At 37.3% G+C, this 23823-nt stretch overlaps 1 protein-coding gene across 2 annotated transcripts in view; it reads left to right on the forward strand.

Annotated features, from left to right (window-relative positions):
• Positions 1 to 2480: 2480 nt before the first annotated feature.
• Positions 2481 to 23823, forward strand: part of LOC138165287 (cytochrome P450 2J2-like) — a 34016-nt gene continuing 12673 nt past the window's right edge. Inside the window, exons 1-6 of one of the 2 annotated variants that reach the window (XM_069093454.1) lie at positions 2481 to 3047; positions 4767 to 4929; positions 10598 to 10747; positions 12812 to 12972; positions 15808 to 15984; positions 23100 to 23235. In XM_069093454.1, coding sequence (XP_068949555.1) covers positions 2835 to 3047; positions 4767 to 4929; positions 10598 to 10747; positions 12812 to 12972; positions 15808 to 15984; positions 23100 to 23235 — 1000 coding nt within the window. In that variant the 5' untranslated portion in view covers positions 2481 to 2834. The remainder of the gene's footprint in view (positions 3048 to 4766; positions 4930 to 10597; positions 10748 to 12811; positions 12973 to 15807; positions 15985 to 23099; positions 23236 to 23823) is intronic. The other variant, XM_069093455.1, reaches the window with a different exon arrangement.

Genomic DNA, 23823 nt, shown 5'->3' on the forward strand with positions numbered 1-23823 from the left:
TCTCCCCTATTATATTATAAGCTGTCTGAGGGCTGGGATGGTTCTTTGCCTCTTTTTCTATCCCCAGCACTTAGCACAGTACTTGGCACATAGAAGTCACATGATAAATGTTTATTAATTGATTAATGAATCCCCCCTAAAATATACCTATCCAATGGTAATACAGTCTCTACTTGAAGGACTCGAATCAGCAGGAACCCATTACTTTCATAAGCATTCAGTGAATAAACTTTTGTTAAGTGCCTATTATGTGCCAGATACCATAAATACCAAGAAAGACTCACTATCTAACAGGAAAAGAAAGCCCATTAAAAAGAGCTTAATGGGGGGATGAAAGTCAAGGGAGAGGGGCAAAGCTGAAGTCTTGAAGTCAGGTGGGAAATGATGAGGTGTTTGCCCTGGGTCCTTTCTTTAAATGGAGGATGTAGGAGGGAGTTTTTTTTTACCATCCCCCTTCCACTTTCTCCAATCAGAGGAAGGGAGGACCTCCAGGGTAAGGTTATTGAGCAAGTGTGACTTTCAGAGAAGTAATCCCTTTCACTTTTGAACAGATCTAATTGTAAATTTGGGTTTCCCCCCATTGTGTCAAGTCTAAATACCCTATTTTTTTCTAATTCTGCCTTTGGCACCAAGGACAACAAAGATGATCCCTCTTCCACTTGGCAACCCTTTAAAGAACTGAAGACAGCTTCATGCCCAACCCTTTCCCTATAAATACACACACCCTCCTGTGGGCTAAGCATCCCCAAGTCCTTTAATTCTTTTTCCTACAGTATGATCTCAAAGGTTGTTTTTATCTCGAGGTAGAGTGGTGCAGTGGAAAGACCTTTGGATTTGGAGTCAGACACTCTGAAACTACTCATATGACCCTGGGCCACTCATTCCGCTCTGTGAACCTCAGTTCTTCTTGTGTAAAATGAAAAGTTTGGAGTGGATAATTACTAATACCCTTTCTAGTTCTAAAGCTCTAAGTATATGGGGCTTTCTAACCTTCTCTATAGATTACTAGCATCCTTTCTAAGTCCATGGTGCCCAGGCCTGAAGACAATGCCCCAGAGGAGGTCAGATTAGAGGATAGCACAGCATAACCTATCTAGTCCTGTACCCTGTGATTCTCTTTAAAAAAACCTAGGTGTGACACAGCTTTCTTGGCTGCCTTGGCAAAAGGCTTACTAATATTGACCTCACTGTCAATTTGGTCCCCAGCTCTTTTCTCAAACAAACTCTCTCCAGTCATAACTTGTCTATGTTGTATTTTTAAAATTGAGTTTTTTGGTCCCAAATGAAAACTTTAGTTTTACTTGAATTACATTATTTTTTTTTGCAAGGGGGAAGGCAGGGCAATTGGGGTTAAATGATTTGCCCAAGGTCTCAAGTCTAGTTTTTGTGTTAAGTGTCTGAGACTGGATTTGAACTCAGGTCCTAATGCTCTATTTATTGCACTACCTAGCCACCCCACATTAAATTTTTAAATTAAATTAAATTCATCCAACATATTTAAACATAACACATATATGTGTGTGTATGTGTGTATAGATGTATGTACACACAGGCATACATACATAATACATACATACACACGTGTGTGTATTTGCAGATAGATACTTCTGATCTGTGGCCTGGAATCAGCAGAAATGCAGCTGGACTGAGAACTGTTTAGACACTTTATCATCCTATTCACTATTTCTAATACATTTGTCACTTTCAGGGAGGCAGGGTGATGTGGTGACAGAATGTACAGTCAGAGGAATTCCACCCTGCAAATGACCAGCTGTGTAACCTTGGCTGTTCCAAGCCCTGGACTGGGGTCTGTGGTGATGAACATTGGCATTTTATTAATTTTATTCCAATTATATTGGAATTTTATTTCAATTCCATTGGAGATTTTATTCTACTTATTCCAATACAATGAAATTTCTTTTCTCCCATGCAAGTCCACAGACCCACTGATATCTATGTACATACCCATGGGGTCACTGAATCCTAGGTTTAGAAGCCCTCTACATTAGCTCTCAAGCCCATTAGGAGGTCGTTTTTATTTTTATTTTTTGCTTTTTATGGAGGGCAGTTGGGATTAAGTGACTTTCCCAAGATCACACAGATAATATATATATATATGTATATATATATATGTATGTATATATATGTATATATATGTATATATATATATAATATTAAGTGTCTAAGGCCTGATTTGAACTTAGATCCTTCTGATTCTATGGCCGGGGCTCTATTCATTGTGCCACCTAGTCACCCCAAGAGGCAGTTTTTAATAGGGAGAAGTGTGTTGACTTAAAGAGCTGAGTTGGATTCCAGTGAAGGCTCTGAAACTTACAAACAGTTTTTGGACCTTTTCAGTTTCCTGGCCTCCCTGGCCCTCAGCCTGGTACTCTCCTAAACAACAGGATGAAATTCTGAGTCACTTCCTGCCTTGAAGATCTGGCCCTGTGATTTGGGCCTCACTGGCTGGGTCTGTCTGTGTGTGGTGCCTTCCTATGATGCTCTGGCCATGTTTTCTCTCTGATTTCCCAGTCACCTTTATGGGCAGAAGATTGTAGGGGTGGGACGTGTTTGCTCCCAGGAGGCAGACCCTGGCAGAGGGCAGAGGGCTGGGGCACAGAGAGGAGGCTGGCACTCCCTGGGGCTCTCCCTGTCTGCCCTATAAAGCCAGCCCAGGCCACAGCTCCAAGGGGACAAACAGAGCTTGAGCTTTGTCCCTCACATTAACCCTCCTCCCAGCAGCTCCACAGCTGCTGCTGTTACTTCAGAAACAGGAATAAGAAGAGGGAAGAGGAAGTTGGCTTGTCTGGCCTTGCTGCCAGAGTGGGGGAAAGATGTGGTTCCCTCTGGGATCTGTGCTCCATTCTCTTTGGGAAGGAGCCCCCCTGCAGACCCTGTTTCTCCTCTCTGCCATCCTCCTGATCCTGGCAAAATATCTGCAGAAAAGGAGGAGTCACCTTAACTACCCCCCTGGCCCTCCTGGGCTGCCCATAGTGGGCAACTTCTTCCAGATGGACTTGAAAAATCCCCAAAAAACCACCCAAAAGGTAAGGAGTGAGATGGGAGGGTGAGAATCCCTTGGCTGTGAGGGGGCAGGGGCCATGTGCCCTGGGGAATGTGCAGCCACAAGCCTGGCATCTATCCCTGCTCTGGCCCTATTTGGGAAGCAGCTTCTTGCAGTGGAAAGAACGTCTGGTTTGGGGCTTAGAGGGACTGGGTTCACATTCCCTTCTGATCTGTGGGACCTGGAGAGAAGCACACGGTCATCACTCGTGGGGTGTGTTATTGTTGACATTGTATGTGGTCAGGACTGGATGGCCACTGAGGTCCCTTCTGCCTCAATTTCTGTGATTCTGATCCAATGATATAATAATTGTAAAGTGCTTCACACAGTGAGTGACCCCCATTAAGCATTATAGAAATGTCAACTTTTATTATGATTATTACTATCATTATTACATCTAGAAAGTGATAGGGGAGCTCCTTGAGAGACTGTCTTTTGTTGAGCACACTTCCTGGCACCCAGTAAGCACTTAAATGTTCATTAATACAATGACTGACAATTTGCATAAGCAACCTCTGCAGTCACTTAATATACTAGAGTCAGAGGTACTTAACTTGGCCACTGAATTTTAGCTAAAAAAAAAATGATCACTGAATGTCAATACACTTGGTTTTCCTTTTGTTTTTTAATTTTATTCTACACAATCAAAATTTTCTTCTAAGAAGTGACCCAGAGGGTTCACCAGACTAACAAAAGGAAAACAACACACACACACACACACACACACACACACACACACACACACACACACACACTAAAGGTTAGGGACCCATGGACCCTGACTCCAATATTATGACTTTGGCCAAGCCATGACAAGTCTCTGATCTTCACTTGCCTTGCTGGATGTTAATATAATGCGCCCAACATCCCGGCAGTGTTACTTTCAGTTAAATTCATCAAACACTAACAGCGACTTTTTTTTGCCTACTATATCACTCTGCTGACTGAGTTTTGACAGTGACTTGACGGGTGTCAGTGGGGAAAAGACACAAGTCACCAAATCAATTAACAAACTTTTCATAAACACCTTCTATGTACTAGGTACTGTGTTAGGTACTAAAGATTAAGAAAACAAAAATAAAGCTGCCCCTGCCCTCTGGGGGCTAACATTCTACCCACTCCAATGAACTTGCGATGTTCCAAATGTTAACCTCTAGATCTTTCCCCCATATTGAATTCTGAGTTGTTCATTGTCATATATTCCTAACCTAGTGTGATGCCTTGAATGTAGCAGCCACTTCAGAGCCTGGCATATACTGCCTCTTCCCCTGAAGCTATTGGAATTCCCAATTTCCATCAAAGCTCAGCTTCAGGGGGCGGTCTCCTACAGGAAGCCTTCCAAATTCCTCCCAGGTTCTGGTCTCCCCTCAAATCACTTAGAATTTCCTTTTAATGTATTCTGCATTTACACATATATGCACAGATCATTTCCTTCCAATGGTAATTCCTCAAAAGGAGGAACTGTTTGGTGTTTGGGAGTGTCTGCTCAGCTCCTACCACAGGGCATCCGATATAGTTGGAGCATTCAGTGTTTGCTGGGCTGAGCTGGACTGAATTCAATGGAATTGGATCAGAATGAATTGAGTGGACTTCACTGGAATTCATGTTTCACACATTACTAGAAGGCCATCTAATGACAGTACAGACAAAAAATAGCCTGAAAGGAAATAGAAGTTTGCAACTCAAAACAATTCTTTTTCAGTTTACCAAGAAATATGGAAATATTTACTGCACTCATGTGGGCAATCTTACTTTTATGATGGTTAGTGGATTACCACTGATCAAGGAAGTCCTGGTCAACCAAGGCCATGTGTTTATTGATCGCCCCAAAGTTCCTGTCCACTTCCATGTCATTAAAACATTCGGTGAGTTCTTTGAATTATGATAAATATTTTCATCTTTAGGATTCTTTGAAAGATACCTTTGACTTCTGTTCTTCATCATTCCTGAAAGTTTCCAGCGCTTTTTAGAGATCTTGTGGCTAGTAAAACATGATAGAAAAATAGGACTTCAAAGTTTTCTTACTTCATGTTTGAAATTAGGGGGAGAGGAATAGGATTGGGGAAGAGGGCAATGAGGATGGATAAGGGGCTCAAATTCATCACATAGGAGGATCAGTTAGAGGAGCTTGGAGTGTTTAACTTAAGGACAAGCACAGTAAGTTGGAGGGAAAAGAGAGGCATGATGACTGTCTTCAAGTGTTTCAAAGCCTATTAGTAGAAAAGGTACTAGTTTGTTCTTCTTGGCCACAGAACCAGAAGCAAAGAGGGAGGTTGCAGAGGGGTGTGATTTGGCTCGATGCTGGCAAACCTCCTAACCAGGGGAGCTGTCCATATGTGAAATGGTTTTACTTCAGAGGTGGTAGATTCCCCCTGAGAGGAGGTCTTCCAGCAAAAGCTGTTCAGTATATTTTATTGGTGTTATTTGCTTCGTATAAGTTGGACTGGATGAGCTCTGAGATGTCTTCTGGCTCTGAAGCTCTATGGGTTTATGATTCTGCCTTTAGGCCCTTTGACTATCATGATGGTGCAGGTTCCAGCAAAGCCACCTGCATCTGAAGGAATTCAAAAAAGTGCCAGCTCCAAGTTTCTGTTTTGTTTTGGAATCTTCCTATTTCATTTTATTTTTAATATATGGAATGTAACAAACATTTCTAAAGCACAGTACCATAAAAAAGATGATGACAAACTAAACTGCAAATCTACTATGGCCAAATTTTCCCCTTTTTTCTACCTTTTCCTCCATTGAGATAGTTACCATAAGGCACAGGTAGGCACACACACACATATATGTATAGGTATAGGCATAGGTATATGTGCAGGAATATGTTTAGGTACATGCATCTATGCATGTAAATGAATAGGAATATGTATATATATATATATATGTATTATTCTATACATACTTTAAAAATTTAGTGTTTTGTATTTTCCAGTTACATTTAAAAACAATTTTTTAAAATTCATTTTTAAAACTTTGTGTTTCAAATTCTCTCCCTTCATCCCTCCCCAAAGCTCCTGATTGAGAAGACAAGCAATTTGACACACGTTGTATATGTATAGTCATTAAAAAAAAAACATTTCCACAATACTCATGTTATGCAAGAAAACATTGGGGCAAAATCTCAAGAAAAATAAAGTAAAAATAAAGTACACTTCAATCTACATTTAGACTACACCAGTTCTTTTTCCAGAGATGGAAAGCATTTTTCACCAGAAGTCTTGGCAGGGTTGTCTTAGATTATTGTATTGCTGAGAATACTAAGGCACTTACAGCTGATCATTTTACGATCTTGCTGTTACTTTGTGCATGGTACACTTGACTTTGCATCAGCTCATGGAAGTCTTGACAGGTTTTCTGAGAGCATCCTGCTCATCATTTCTTATAGGATAATAGCCTTGCATCATAATCACATACCACAATTTGTTAACCTTTCCCCAATTGAGGAGCCTCCCCACAATTTCTAATTCTTTGCCCCATGGAAAGAGCTTCTATAAATATTTTTGTACATATAGGCTCTTTTCCTTTTTGTTCTTTAGCTTTTGGGGATACAGATTTAGTAGTAGCATTGCTAGGTCAAAGGGTATGCATAGTTTCATAGCCCTTTGAGCATAGTTCCAAATTACTCTGCAGAATGATTGGATTTACTCACAACTACACCAACCTTAATGTCTTGTTTTCCCTACATTCCCTCCAACATTGGTCCTTTACCTTTTCTGTCCCTTTAGCCAATCTAATTATTTCAATTTGCATTTGAAATGTATAATCAGTAATGTCTGAATTTTAATTTCTCCAATCAATAGAGTTAGACTGTTTTTTTCACATTGCCATAGACAATGTGTATATAGACAATATGTGTGTGTGTGTATTCCTTCTAACTTCTTTGATGACAAGAAAGTTCTTATGAGTTTCAAGTATCATCTTCCCATGTAGGAATGTAAAAAGTTTATTTTTATTAAGTCCCTTATGATTTACCTTTCCTGTTCACCTTTTTGTGTTTTTTTTTTGAGTTTTGTATTTGAAAGTCAAATTTTCTATTCAGGTCTGGTCTTTTCATCTAGAATGCTCAAAAGTCCTCTATCTCATTGACTGTCCATTTTTTCTCTGAAGAATTATACTCAGCTTTTCTATGTAGGTGATCCTTGATTACAATTCTAGCTCCTTCACTTTCAGGGGTACTGTATCCTAGGACCACCAACCTTTTAATGTAGAAATTACATTATTCTTGTGTTATTCTGACTGTGGCTTCATGATTTATGAATTGTTTCTTCTTGGCTGCTTATAATATTTTCTCCTTGACCTGAGAACTCTGGAATTGGCTCTTCCTAGTAGTTTTCCTTTTGGGATGTCTTTCAAGAAGTGATGAGTTGATTTTTTCCATTTCTATTTTACCCTCTCATTCTAGAATATCAAGGCAGTTTCCCTTGTTAATTCCTTGAAATACAGTGTCTAAGTATTTTAATGTATTTTTTTTATTTTCCTGTTTTTTAATCAATTTATTTATTTTTAGTTTTAAACATTCAGTTCCACAAGCTTTTGAGTTTTGAATTTTTCTCTGCCTCCCTCTACTTCCCCCTCCTGAAGATGGCATGCAATCTGATATAGGATCTACAGACACATTTATATTAAACATATTGTAACATTAGTCATATTGTAAAGAAGAATGAGAGAGAGAGGGGGGGGAGGGAGAGAGAGAACAAATACTATGATCTGAATTCAGACTCCATCGTTCTTTCTCTGCATGTGGATAGAATTTTCCACCTTAAGCCTTTTGGAGTTGTCTTAGAACCTTGCATTGCTGAGAAAAGCTGTATATCAAAGTCAGTCATTGCACAGTTGAGTGTAATTGTGTAAGATATACTTCTAGTTCTGGTCACCTCACTTAGCATCAGTTAATATAAGTTTTTCCAGGTTCTTATGATGTCTGTCTGTTCATCATTTCTTATAGCACAATAATATTTTATTACATTTATATAACACAGCTTGTTCAACCATTCCGCAATTGATGGCCATTCCCTCAATGGCCAATTCTTTGCCACAACAAAAAGAGCTGCTTTGAACATTTTTTTTGTACAAGTGGTTCCCTTTATTATTTTTATGATCTCTTTGGGGTACAGCCATGGAAATGGCATTACTGGGACAAGCAGGATATCCATTTTTGAAGTCCTTTGGGCATAGTTCCAAACTTCTCCCCAAAATTGTTGGAAAAATTCACAGCTCCATCCACAATGTATTTGTGTTCCAATTTTCCCACTCCTCCAGCATTTATAATTTTCCTGTTTTGTCATGTTAGCCTATCTTAGAATTTTGGTGTGGTACTCAAGAGTTGTTTTGCTTTGCCTCTTTCTAATCATTAATGATTTAGAGAATTTTTTTTCATTTTAACATGTGACTACAGATAGATAGCTTTAATTTATTCAGCTATAAACCACCTTTTCATATTATTTGAAGATTTATCATATGAGGAACGACTTGTATTCTTAAAATTTGAAACAGTGTTCTATATATTTTAGAAATGAAGCCTTTCTCATAGATACTGTTTGTAAATTATTTTTTACCAGTGTTCTGATTCTATTCTAATCTTATTTTCATTGGCATTGTTTGTGAAAAAGTTTTCCAATTTAACATAATCAAAAGTATCCATTTTTCATTTCATAATGTTCTTTCCTCTTTTGTCATAAATTCTTCCATTCTCCACAAATCTGAGACATAAACTATTCCTTCCCCTTCCCCCCATTTTCTTATAGTATCAGGCTTTATGTCTAAAGTGTGTACCCATATTTACCTTATTTTGGCATATGGTGTGAGATATAAGTCCATGCCCAATTTCTACCATACTATTTTCCAGTTTACTCAGCAATTTTTGCAAAATAACACATTCTTATCTCAGAAGCTGAGGTCTTTGGGTTTATCAAACAAGAGAATATTATAGTTATTGATTACTGGGTTTTGCATACTTAACCAATTCCAATAACCCCTCTAGATTTTATGCAGCACAAAGAAGTTATAATGACTGCTGCTTCATACTACAATTTAATATTTTGTATGGATAGGTCACAGTCTGCAGAATTTCTTTTCATGAATTCTGTTGATATTCTGAACTTGTTCTTCCAGATGAATTTTGTTAATATTTTTCCTAGCTCTATGAAATAGTTTTTGATAATTTGGTTGGTATGGCCCTGAATAAGTAAATTAATTTAGATAGAATTATCATTATTATATTACTCTTCACTCTTTAGTGACAAAACCTTCTGTTAACCTTCTAGAACTTAAATGACCCTAGGGCAGTTGCCAGAAACTGTCTCCCAAGTTGAGATCTCCTGCCTAGGAGCCACATCAGGGGAAGGAGGCAGCCAGGTGATATATTGCATAGAGGGCTGGGGCAGGAAGACCTTAGTTCAGCTCTAGCCTCAGATACTTTTTACTTATGAGATTCTTGCTAAGTCACCTAACTTGTTTCTCAGCTGTAAAATGGGAATAATAACAGTGCTGCCTCCCAGTGCTACTGTGAGGATAAAAGGAGACAGTATTTATAAAATGCCTTGCATTGTGCCTAGCACACAATTTGTGCTTAATAAATGCTTATTCCCTTCCCTCCTGTTTTCTTTTCCCAGTTGGAGGCCACTGTGGAAGGACTACTCTATTTTTTTCTGTGATCTAAGTAGTGATATAGAAACAGTGGGAGCTCTCCCTTGTCATAAAAAGCAACATATCCCTAGACAATTCCATTCTTTGGTACTTTACAAAAATAATATGCCTGGGCCCCAAGCTCTGCATAGCAAAGATCCATGCCTGGAAAGGAGTATCCCAGGGTCCCTATTCTATCTACCCCCTCCCATTCCTTGGTAGAGAGAAACAAGGTTGACTGTTTAATATTGTAATATCAGCAAGGTGGGGTGGCTTTATTAATTCAAGATGACATCAAGCAAAGGGGGAACCATGAGCTTGTTGGTGGCATTTAAAGCACCCATAGGCCAAGGCATAACTGCACTGCCTGGACCAAGGCACTGATGAAATCAGCAAGGGCCACATGAGAGGGCTTAGACTATTCAAAGTGCACTTGGCCATCCATATTAAGACTTGGGCTCCTCCCCCATCCATAACTGTCATCTTCAAAGTACAAACTTGTCCAGATGCCAGTTATTTCTGACTGAGGAAATCAGAAGCACATATTTATGCAACCCACCACACATGGCCTGCTTATAGACCCTGCACACCACTGAGCCTTAAGCTCTCCCTCTGTTTTGTCTTTTCCACATCTTTTCATATGCCATATAGTTGAAGTTTTAGTGGTATTTCTCCAATAAGTGTGTAAGTCCCTTGGGAGCTACAACTGTGTAGTCCTTATTATTTTTATATCTAGCACAGTGTTTGGAAGACAGTAGGGTTTTTTAAGTGCTTGTTCAGTTGAATTTCATTTCTCATAGAGAGAAAAACCAAACCAGTAAAATTACAGATCTTTTGAAATATTGATATATGTTACTTTATCATCATCATCATTTTTATTTCATGATTATTATTACTATTACTTAGGCTTGGTAATGTCTAATGGCCAAGCATGGAAACAGCAAAGAAGATTTGCCTTAATGACCCTAAGGAACTTTGGCTTGGGAAAGAAGAGCTTGGAAGCCCGGATCCAGGAAGAGGCCAGGTATCTCATTGAGGCTATCAGGGAAGAACAAGGTGAGCACTCGTCAGGCAGAAATATTTTCAGTTGCTTCTTCTTTTCCTTTTGGACAAATGATCAAATGCATAGAATCTGTAACTGTGGGTGGCAGGAGCAGGGAAAGAGGAGTCATCTCTGCACTAGAGACAGGCAAAATGTCACAGCCCCTGTAAACCTGGGAAGGTTTTCAAAGATCGAGCTTACTCTCTAGGAAGAAATGAGACAGTAAACAAAGAAAGGAAGCCTTTATGATCCGTTCTCATAAATGCCATTATAATTGTGTTCTTCTATGAAAAGATAAATCCTTCATGTTTCCCTCCTTAAAATGTCACAGTCATGACACTGCCTTGGCTGTCCACTCCAGGAAGTCCCTACACACACACACACACACACACACACACACACACACACACACACACACACACACACACACCCCTGCTTCTTTTCTCTCCTGCTATCCTTCTCTAACTCTTTTTCTCTAGTAGTCATCCTTTCTATTTACTGAATCACTGATTTGCTTATGTCAGTGTCTTGCTTCTCATTTTTCTTTTTCTTCATACACACACGGACACACAAACATCTATAAATACATACATACATAGGTGTATACATATTCCTCTCTTAATTTTTCAAAAATTTTAATTACTTTTTCAATTAATCATTTATTTTCTTTCCTTCATCTTCCTCCTCTCACTGGAAAATCCTAGTAACAAATATACAGAGTCAAGCAAAAGACATTTTTCCACTAGCCATGACCAGAAACATATATTTCATTATGTAACCTAAGTCTGTTTTATGTAACCTAAGTCTGTTTTATGTAACCTAAGTCTGTATGTAACCTGTCTTTCAGGTGGTGGGTGGCAGGTGGCATCTTTGGTTCCCTGGGATTGTAGTTGGTGTTGCATTGATCAATGTTCTTAAGTATGTCCAACATATCTTTATCTTCACAATGTTGTTATAAACATGCATCCTTCTACACTTCCTCCTCTTTTTATGCTTCTTCTTTTTCCTTCTCCAACATCCAATCCTCATCCACTTCCCCTTTGTCTTCCTCTTCTTCTATTTTCTCTTATTATTAGAGATTAAAGGTAAGAATGAACCCTGCAGCCCATATATTCAATCATCCCTCCCATTTTGCAGACAAGAAAACTGAGTGAAGCAGTTAAGTGACACGTAAGGTCATTCAGTCAATAATTATTAATCAAATGCCTATTATATTGCAGGCACTGTGCTAAATCCTGGGAATGTAAAGAAAGGAAAAAGATAATCCCTGCCCTCAAGTAGCTCCTAATCTAAGGGGGGATACAACATTACAACAACTATGTACAAACTCTATGAACAGGAGAAGCTGGAATTAATCAATGGTGGGAAGACAGTACATCTAAGGTCAACAGGCTAGTCTGAGGTTGGATTTAGTAAATGTCTGAGGGAAGCCAGGGCTTCCTGGATTCAGGTCCAGCATGTCATGCAGTTCCTTACACTGCCTCCCTTCTTTATTCATCTTCTAATATCTTTTAATTTCATTCCTCTATCTCCAGATGTAACTTCAGCTCTACTGCTCACATGCATGCAAGTAGCTTACAGGTATAAATATGGGTATGGCTATATGCACACATACTTCTTATGCACACATGTGCCCATGCCCATTACACAGAAGGGCACATCTTTGTGAACATATTGACGTGATATGTCAGATTCAGAATCATAGACAAAGGTTAGAAAGGCCTTCAGAGTTCATATAGTCCATCCCCCTCATTTTACAGATGTGTTCATGGAGGCAAAGAAAGATAAAAGAATTTGCCCAAAGTCCTGTAAGTCAGCTATGCTGAAACAAAATATTTCAATTAATTCATAATTCTTCACTAACATATTAGAAAATGCATACGTTCTTTTCTTTTTCTCACATCTATTTAAACAGTAGCTGGTTATAGAAAAATAATAAAAAGCAGATTGTGCTGGTGGGGAGGAGAGAGATGAGGAAATAAATGTTTAGGAGAAAAAGATAGAAAGTTCTGCTGGGTTTTTTAAAGAGCATGAGTTAAATGAAGAGTGATCTGCCCCCTTTCTCTTCTGGTTCACAGGACAGCCCTTTGACCCCCACTTTCAGATCAACAATGCTGTTTCCAATATCATCTGCTCCATAACTTTTGGGTATCGCTTTGACTACCATGATGCTCAGTTTCGGGAGCTACTGAAGAGTTTGGATGATATCTTGCACCTTGAAACCAGGTGGGAATGTCAGGTAAGAGGCCATCCCTTCCGATGCAGGGAGGGCTCAGCCTCACTTTGTCCATGAGCTTCCTCCATGGGAAAAGAAACTAGCATGTCTGTGAGAGGTTGGCAGGTGCTGAGTCAGCATGTGCATGAATTCCTCTAAGCAGTGAAAGGAATTCAAAAGGGAAGAGGAAAGAAGCAAGATTTTTATAAAAAGTGACATGAAAGAACATGCCTGGAGTAAGCAATGCTTTCCCAGAACACTGTGATCTCCAAATAATGAGAGGCAAATTTCTATACAGTTTTCACTTTTTCTAAGATCTTTACTAAGATTATCAATTTACAAGAATTTAGTAGGGATCTACTGTGTGCCAATTTGTGTGCTATGTACAGTACTTCTTAAACTGTGGGGCCCAACACCATATGGGGTTGTGTGACTGAATGTGGGGGTTCCTAAAAAATGGTAACAGTTAAAAGTTTCTGAACATACACTGAACAAAATTAATTCAAAATAAACTTGTAATGAATCTGAGGTGTTTCTTGAAGTGGTTGCCCATGTTGCATCATGCAACTTTCACTGCAGCCTGGATTCAGAACACTCAGCAAGTGCACTTTGCACTGTGCATGCCATCACTCCAGGAAACACCACAGAAGCATCTCAAATCATATTCAAGACTATTGCATCTAATGAATTTCAGTGTATTTACTCTCTTTATTAAATCATTAAATGACTTTTGGATTGGGATTAGGAAAGAATTTCTGACAATTTTTGAAATAGCCTAAACATATGTCTGCCATTTTGTACTATGCATTTATGTGAAGTGGAATTTTTGGTGTTATAATAATGATCAAAATATCGATCAATTTTGAAAAAAATGTTGAAGGAGCTCTAAATCCTGCACTATCAAATATTCTGCCAAGATTTTTTTTAGGAAAAAATAAAGAAGCACATTCATATCACTATTATGCAAATTTGCCTTCATCTTTAATACATGGTAAAATTATATTGTATCAAAGAATTGTTTTAAAATATAATTCTTCATGATTTATTATCATGAAATCTTTTATTTATATGGCTATTTTATATACCTATATACCCTGGGTTGCATAAAAATTTCTCAGGAAAAAAGGGGTCATGAATTGAAAAAATTTAGGGGACCCTATGCTAGGATAGGGAGATACAATGACAAAAATGGAAAGGTGGCTGAACTTGAATAGTTTACATTGTATTGGAGGGGACAGCATGCATTCAAATGAATGTATATGCAAATAAATAAAGGGAAAAGTTTTGGTAGGAGCAGCATTAGATGCCAGGAGAGCCAGGAAAGGCTTCATGGAGAAACTGTCTCTTGAGCAGAATTTGATGGAAACCAGAAATTGTATCTTTACTTCTGTGTGGGAGAAAGAGAAGAGGAGAAGAAGAATAAAGCATCAGAAGAAGCAGAAGCAGAAGAAGAAAATGATGATGATGATGAAGAAGAAGAAGAAGGAGGAGGAGGAGGAGGAGGAAAGAAAGAGAGACAGAAACAGAGAGACAGACAGACAGAGATGGAGAGACAGGTACAGCGAGAGACAATGAGAGAAGAGAGAGAAAGAGAGATAGAGGCAGATGGAGGAGAAGGAGTGAAGACGGAAGGGAGGGAAGAAGGAGGGAAGTTCAGAGACTGACATAGACTGCTAGAGAAAAGTAATGAAAGAGGCAGAGAGAATAAACACAATCAGAGTGATATGGATGATTTAAGGGCTTACATTTTTGGTTTGCAAACTGCTTCAAATATATGTTCCCACCTCAGTGCCTTTGCATTGGCTATCTCTCATGCCTGGATGTTCTCCCTCCTGCCTTCTCTCCCTTGGCTTCCTTCAAAAATCAAATGAAGTTTCACCTTTTCTTGCAAGATATCTTTCCCAGTTGCTGCAGCTGCTAATGATTTTCCCTCTGAGATTACCTTTCAATACTCTGCATATGTCTTGCACATACCTTGTTACTTCCATGGAGTAACTCTCACTACAATGTAAACCTCTTGAAGACAAGGACTGGCATTTTCCCCCATCCATTGCAGGCCCAGCACTTAGCACAGTACCTAGCAAATACTACGTGCTTATTAAATATTTTTGATTAACTGATTTTTTTATACCCTCACCACTACCCCTTGAGGTAGTTACTATTATTATCCAGATTTTATATTTAAGAAATAAGAGGCTAAGAGAAGTTTATGTCTCACCTCCAGCCAATTAACATCTGAATCAGAATTCTAACTCAGGTCTTCCTGAGTCTTTCTCTATCACACCATCCATTCTGCCTCCTAGTTGGTCAGTGAGCGAGGTTCACCAAAAGAGGCATTGACTCATGATTTCACTTAAGCCTTCAGGAGTCTGGCTATGGAAGAAATTGATGGAAAGTGGGGAATAACAGTAATTCTCATTTCTCTAAGAGGAACAAAATTGTAATTCAAGAGAAGGGAACTCCGTGGGATTAAAATTGAAACATGTGCCACATGGTAGCAAATACTCTATAAATAATCTCTCCCCTCCTTCTCTTCATGTCATGATGCTGCCTAGATTGGTGATATCTTGGAAGAGTTGTTTAGGTGCATCAGGATGTTGCCAAGGGGCTGGTATGTGAGATAAGGTATAGCTGGATCCTAGCTTGGGTGTCAGGAAAGAAATAGTATGGAAGGATAGACAGCAATCACAAGAAAGGAGATTCCAGGAGTGATTAGACATGGAATTGTTGTAAATTCCATGACATAAAAATAGCCAAGAATCCTGGACTGACTTAAGATGAGTTAAATGAAGAGTCAGGGCAACCTAACAAGAAATGACATTAATCACTCCTCTCCTTACCCCCTTTTATATTATTCAGCTTTTCAATATATTTCCTTGGATAATGAAATTCCTGCCAGGAACTCACCAGAAGCTCTTTAAAGAATGGAGGAAGGTAGAAATATTTGTAGAAGGTATCATCAAACAACATAAGGAAGATTTAAACCCAGAGGAGACCCTGGACTTCATTGATGCTTACCTGAAGGAGCTGTCCAAGGTAATAACAGAAAGTGGTTACTATGTGTTTAAAACTAAAAGAAGGGTGAATATTTGGGGTTAAGTATGCTAAAATATATCAAACTTTATATCTACCTCATAATTTAAATCTCTTTTCTCAATGACAACCCTGGAAAGTAAAGAGTGTAAGTAATGGAGCTTGCCAGTGGAAAGCCCACAATTTTTACATAGACCCAGAAAGGACCAGAGGGCTCGTTGAGTTCAACACCCTGATTTAATGTGGGGGGGTGATGGGAACTGAGGCATAGAAAGGTTAATTGACTTGCTCCAATAACATAGCTATTTGGAATCTGAGTCTGGATTTAAGCCCAGCTCTTTCTGTCTCTATTTTATAGAGTGAGATTAAGTCTTGCCTCTCATATTTCATCCCTTTCAATTCATCCCTCTGCACTTCATTTTTCTCATCATAACATTAAGATTTTCTATCTACTCCCTATCCTGTCCAGCATCATTATGTGTATATTGTTTGCAGATCTCAAATACTCTAAAAATAGGCTGAATTATCAGTATTATGTGTGCAATTAAAATGTTGCCTCCTTAGATAATGTGTGCAATAGTAGAACACGTGGGCAGCATTGCAGTCCATGTCACTCCTGAGTATTATAAACTCAGATTAAAATGTTATTTAGAAATATTTAACAAAATAAAGAAAAATGTATCCGATAGTACATAACATAAGTCAATATGTAGCCCCCAGGAATTATTACATCTGTTTTACCAGTCCCATTTCTTTTGAGTTTGACACCATTGGAGTTTCTTTCCAACTTCAATGTTTTGTAATTATATCCTGTATAGTTCAAGAATGCTGGAACTCTATTTGAATTCCTCATCCTGAACTCATCAGCCAAGTTTACATGGGAAGAAACCATTTCTCTAAGTTTCAGTTTATTAATTTGAAAAATGGGTACAGTATTATTAGTACTACCTGCTTCATCGGATTATGGGAAAAGTAGCTGACAAATTGTAAAGCATGTCAATTCTATTAGGGTTCCCGTTATTGAAAGAATGAATAAATGGGGTAAAATATCTTTTGTTACCTAGAAAAAATATTAATGCTAAGTAATGAAAACAAAAAAAAAAACCAACTGCAACTTAGATGCATGTGGCACTTCACAGCTTGCAATATGTTTGGTTTTGTTTATCCTCTCCGACCAATGTTATGAGATAGCTACCACCAGTATTATCTCCATTTCACAGATGAAGCAACTGAAACTAAAAGAGACTAAAGATTTGTCCCACACTCATGGAGCATGGACATATGAACGCTGCTCTTTTGATTTAGTTCTCTCTTTTAAAAGCATGAAACAGGTGAGGGATTAACTTGGAACTAAAGGAAGGTCATCCAACTACATTGCACATGAATACAGCACTGGACTTCCAGTCAGGAAGAACTGATTTTAAATATGACCTCTGACACTAGCTATGTGACCCAAGGAAAGTGACTAAAACCTCTGTTTGCCTCAGTTTCCTCAATTTGAATTGAGGATGATAACATCTCCTGCTTCACAGGGTTGTTTTAGGATCAAATGAAAACTTATTTGTGAAACCCTTTTCACTATGTTAGGCACATGGTGGGAGCTATACAAAAAGATTAGGTATTATTATTCTTAATTTTACAGCAAGCTTTGTTCTTGCCAGAAGAAATGTCAGCAGCTGCTAACAGGTAAATGGATAGATCTTTAGCAGGGAGAAAGTAAATGTAATGAGAATGATAATGAAGATGAGGAAGAAAAATAGAAGGGACAGGACGTGGAGGAGGAGTGGATAAGAAAGGATGAAGAAAAGAATGAAGGAGATAAAGTGAAGGAGAGAAAGAGGAGAAGAAATAAGAGAAAGAGGAGAAGGAGGAGGAGAAAGAATTTAATACAAATAAAGATGCAAATTCAACAGAAAATTCTCTAGATCTGGCACATTAGGTTCTTTTACCAAGTCCATATCTTGGTGAGATGATCGAAAAATCCCTTTGCTTCATAGTCACCTCCTAAAAAGTTAACTCCCGTGCCCATTCTTTGTGTATATGTGGCACTGGAGGCATGGTTGAAAGGTGATCATGCACACAGGGCACACCAGGGCCTGATGGAGCAGAGTAGTTGATTTAGGTCAGACTCCAGGATTCAGTTGCTAATTCTGTCATTTTTAACTCTGTGATTCTAGAGAATTCTTCCAATTGTCTCTGAGTTTCAGTTTTCTTACCTGTAAAACACAAATCCTAGATACCTGCATGGATTTGATGAGAAAAGTACACATAAGAAGCCTCTCACCCAAAAAATATAGGAGCTCTCAGAGGTGGAACCAAGATGGTAAGATGGTGGACATTAGGCAGGGAGTTGCCTAACATCTCCCGTTTCCCTGGAAATAACTTTAAAATAAGAAAAAAAAGAATTCTAGAGTGACAGAATCAGCAAAAGGAAAGGTTCCAACAACTTTCCAGGTCAAAATCCCTGAGGGGGACTGCAGAACAGGCCTGTCTTACTTGGGTAAAATGGAAGCACAGAACAGCACAGGAAGTCTAAGGGCAAGTTAGTGGGAGATGCAAATCCCAGCACATCAGCAACCTGGCTAAACATGCTAATGGCACAGTAGATCATCTGTGAGGCCTGTACCCAGGTTGTAACAGGTGAGTTGCCAACAACCAAAGTCTAGTACAACAGGTACTAATAGATCAAACTATTCCAGAGCAACAGCTGACAACTCCAGAGCAAACCTCAACAGCAAGCCAGCCACCAAGCTCCAGGCCTCCAGCACAAGAAGCTTGAGACAGCTCCCCCTGTGCCCCAGGAATAGATCTCAACTTTAGATAGTAACAAAGGAGTCTGGAAAATTATAAAAAAAAAACTTTTTAAAAGTCTAATCATAGAAAGCTACAAGCATGATAGGGAAGGTCAAAACACAATCTCAGAAGAGGACAAAAATGTCAAGATGCTGACATGTGAAGACTCAGAGGGGAATACGAATTGGTCTCAAGCCTAAAAACTCCTCCTGGATGTGCTCATAAAGTATTTTAAAAACCAAAGAAGAGAAGTGTAAGAAAAATTATTCAAAGAAATCAATACTATAGAAGAGAATCATGAAAATTAGAGTCAACAGCTTACAAAAATTAACTGAAGAAAACAACTTCTTAAAAAGTGAAGTTGCCTGAATGGAAAAGGAGGCACAAAAGGTAACTGAAGAAAATAATTTCTTAAAAATTTGAATTGGGCAAGTGTAAGGTAATGACTCTATGAGATATCAAGACTGTCAAACAAAATAAAAAGGACAAAAAATAGAAGACAATGTAAAATACTTCACTGGAAAAAAAAAACAATTAACATGGAAAATAGATTGAGAAAGAACAAGCCATTCTGGGAAGATGGTGGAGTAGGTCAAGAATTTCCAGGCTCTAATGATTTCCCCCACTAACAAAGAGAAAATCACGATGAAATGAATGTAAAGGAGAAAAAATAAATGAGTAAAGGAGTTGTCCTTCTCATACATTTTAAGAGAACTTCAGAGAAGCCTCCAGGGGCTGAGGTTTGGTCTGAAGGAAGTGTAAAGACCTCTAAGTCAACTCTTCTGAATCAACAAACTGTAGAACCTGAGAGAATCAGACTGGGTCTCAAGAAATCACACCTCAATTTTCATATAAGTCATGGTCTGAAGAAATTTTACCTCGGGAACTTTTACCTTATAAATTTTAATCTAAAGAATGGCAAAGGCTGAGTGAGAGAACATGAAAGATCTATTCTTTTCCAGAAATCAGGCCCAGCACTGATTGCAAGACATAATCAATCCCTGACTGTGACTGTGGTCAATGAGGAGTGAGTACATGAGAGGTTAGAGAAATACCACAAACAATAACATCTTCTAGAGAGCAGGGCTGAAACTTTGGGTAGGAAGGGAAGAATCCCTGAAGCTGAACCACCAGACAGAATTAAGAAAACAAGGGTAAGAAGCACCTGAGGTCTAGGGCACAATTTCAGATTAAAATTATTGAACATAATAAAATTAAAATTATTGAACATAATAATATTAATCTGTAAAAATGAAATATGTCTCATTTAAAACAAAAAATTATTAAGAAAAAGAAAAAGAACCCTACCATTGATAGCTACATTGTTACAAAAGAAGATCTGGCTTCATATTCAAAGGTGAGGTAAAAGAAAAGCCACTGAACCACTAAAGAGTAATGTCAAATGGTCACAAATTAAAAAAGAAAACTTAAAAGAAAATAAAAAAGTAATTCAAAAATCAAATAAGAGAGAATGAGGAAAATTTAGAAGAAAATTAAAAATGTAAGAAAATTATGGAGAGCTACTTGAATACAAAAAGAGAATCATATGTAAGAAAAGAATTCCTTTTAAACTAGAAATGGGCAAGTGGAATGAAAAGAAAATATAAGACAAGAATATATAATAAAACTAGAAAAAATAGAGAGTCTGAAACATTCGAAAAAATACTGATTCAGAGAAAATATTAAGGAGATAAAATTGGATAAAAAATTATAAGTAATTATTTTAAAAATTATTAAATTAAAAATTGCCCTGAAGTTCTAGAACAAGAAGGTAAAGTAAAAATTAAAAAAGAATTCAATGATTACTACCTGAAAGAAATTCCAAGAAGAAAAATTACAGGAATGTTATAGCCAAGTTTCATAAATCCCAGGTTAAAGAGGAAATATTTATTATTATTATTATTATTATTATTATTATTATTATTATTATTATTATTTTAAGCAATTGGGTTTAAGTAACTTGCTCAAGGTTACACGGCCAGTCATTTCTGGGTGTGGTGCTAAGTAACTGAGCCCGGATTTGATCCCCAGGTCATCCCGACACTGGAGCTGGTGCTCTTACTCGCTGTGCTACCTGGCCACCCCAAGAGGAAATATTATTAAAAAAATAAAACAAGGAAAAAATAACAATTTATATACTGCAGAAAAAAACAACAACCAGGATTTCACAAGACCTAGAAGTTTCCATACTAAAAGATCTTAGTTCTTGGGAAATTATATTTCAAATAGCAAATTGGGACTGCATCCAAGAATAACTTATTCAGTAAAGTTGGGTATAATCCTGAATGAAAAAATAGATATTTGATGGACTGAAAAACTTTCAAGTGTTTGTAACCAAAATACCAGACCTCAAAGGAAAATTCAATACAAAAGAGCTGGAAGAAATATAAGGAAATCATTAAAGAGTAATTATAATGCTATGATTAAAGTCAAACTTTGCTTATGATATATGAAAATGTTCTTAACATTAGTAATTTTTAGTAGTAATAGTATTTTTTTAAACTGTTACCATTACAGAAATAGTTTGAAAGAAAGGTTTGGGCTGAATTGAGTATGATGAAGCAATTATAAAATAAAATTGTATAGGAAAACCATAAAAGGATAAAGTGTTTCATAAATATGGAGCATGAAAGGAAGAATTAATACAGAGCAAGCAGGTGGGGGTAAAGGGCTGCTAATATTGAACCTTTAATCTCATCTGGATTGAAGAGGAAAGACCATATTCATCTAGAGAGGTTTAAAAGTCTTATGAACTTCTTGAGAAGTGATGGAGAAGAGGGAGAGGCCATTAGCAGATTATATAAATTAAGGTTAGGAGGGTCAGGTGAGTAGATAAATAAGGGGCTTTTAGAGGGTTGGCTAAAATAAGAATAGGGGGGTAAAAGGAGAAGATAAGTAACAGGGATAGGATGTAAAGAGACTGAGAAGGAAAATAGGAAGTAAAAATAAGATGGAAATTGACAAATAGTTATTATAAAGTAAAATGTAAATTAGTAAAAATAATAACACAATACATTTGGAATAACAAAATGTCAAGAATATTAAAGGAAATCATTTTTTAAAAGTATACAGGAAGGAATTTTAGCAATACCAGACCTCAAATGTATTTAAGACACTAATTATCAAAACTATCTGATAGTAGCTGACCAATCGAAAGACAGATGAATGGCATAGTAAACCTGTAATTTACAACAACAAATAAAATAATTTTATATTTGAGAAGTTTAAAGTCTTAAAATTCTAGGATAAGACTCCATTATTTGATAAAAATTGTCTGGAAAACTGGAAGCAGTATGGCAGAAACTGGTCATAGACCAATATCTTACATCATTTACCAAGGTAAAGTCAAAATGGATTCATGACCTAGATAAAAATAGAGATTTTGCAAGAAAATTGAAAGAAAACTGAACATTTAATTTATGAGTCTTATGGATAGGAGAAAAACTTATGAATAAACAAGAATTGAAGAGCAAAGTTAGGTATAAAATGAATAATTTCAATTACATTAAATTAAGAAGGGTTTCTACAAATAAAACAAATGCAGCCAAGATCAGAAGAAAAGGAGAAAGTGGGGGTGGGGAGAATTCTATAGACAATTTATTAGATATGGGTCTCATATAAATATATAAAGAACATTATCAAAACTAAAAGAATATGGGTCATTCTCCTGTTAATATATTGTCAAAGCACTTAAAAGATACCTTTTCCAGAGAAGAAATCAAAACAACTTATAGCAATATGAAAGATGATCTAAATCATTATTGAAAAATTGGCAAGAATACACATTATTTTCCAATTGACAAATGGTTAAAGGACATGAACAAGCATTTTCATATGAAGAAAACAAATCTATCTATAATTGTACCAAAATTCTCTAAATCACTGTTTATTAGAGTAATGCATATTAAAAAAAAACCTTCAGGGTACCTATAGATTTGCTAATATGAAATAAAAGGCTAAGGATGAAGACCGTAGAGGATGGGGTAAATTTAGGAAAAAAGCACATATATAACCTATATCAAAATGCTTACCATCTTTGGGGGGGTGTTGAGAAGGAGGGAGAAAATTTGGAACTCAACATTTATTAAAAAGAATGCTAAAATTGTCTTTTTCATGTAGTTGGAAAAATATTTTTTCAAAGATAAAAAAAGAAATAGAAGCTCTCATTCTAAGGAACAGTTACTGCATCCTTGGGTGTTAATGTGAAACCTAGGATCTGGACCTGGATCCTCCCAAGGCCCCACTGAGGGTGTAGGACCTCATAATTAGAGGCAGTCATTATTATTTTTTTATTAACCAACTGATGCTTACCCTTTCAATTTAAGGATAACATCCATTCTAGTTTTGAAGAAAAAAATCTAGTCTTCTGCACCCTGGACCTCTTCTTTGCTGGAACAGAAACAACTTCAACCACTCTGAGGTGGGCACTGCTGTATATGGCCGTTTATCCAGAGATCCAAGGTACAGTAATGATGCCAGTCTATGAACCCCTGTAGAAGTCTGCCCAGAAGAGTTCCTATTTAGAAAACTTGAATGTTTGCCAAGTACTTTGCATACATCATCTTCTTTCAATTCTCATTGGAATAAAACAGTGATTAATATTTTTCACAATCATGCAGAACCTTTTTTAACATCAACATTTCATTTAGGTCCCCAGGTGATGGAGGTTGTAGATTTGGGCAGTAGAGCAAGTATAGTATTTGGAGGAAGGAAGATGTATGTTTGAATTCTGCCTCAGGAAGTCACTAACCATGTGACACTTAGTAAATTACACAATTTCTTTCAAACTTTGTGTCCTTACCTGTAAAATGGGGATAATAATAGCTGTTACTGCAAAAGGTTTTAATGAGGATCAAACAAGGTAACAAACATGAAGTGCTTTGCAAGCCTTAAAGTTTCATATAAATACCAGATATTTTTATTTTATTATTATTATTGTGCACTATAACTTTTTGATTGAAAAGGTATATGATAATAAAGAGTAAAATTTTTAAAAATGTATTTGTATCCTCTTACATATGATAAATCTCCACAGATTTCAAAACAGAA

The sequence above is a fragment of the Petaurus breviceps genome, unplaced genomic scaffold (assembly GCF_028583685.1).
Source record: "Petaurus breviceps papuanus isolate PSGF00001 unplaced genomic scaffold, PetGlider_PUasm1.0 208, whole genome shotgun sequence".
In the NCBI taxonomy this organism is placed as follows: domain Eukaryota; kingdom Metazoa; phylum Chordata; class Mammalia; order Diprotodontia; family Petauridae; genus Petaurus; species Petaurus breviceps.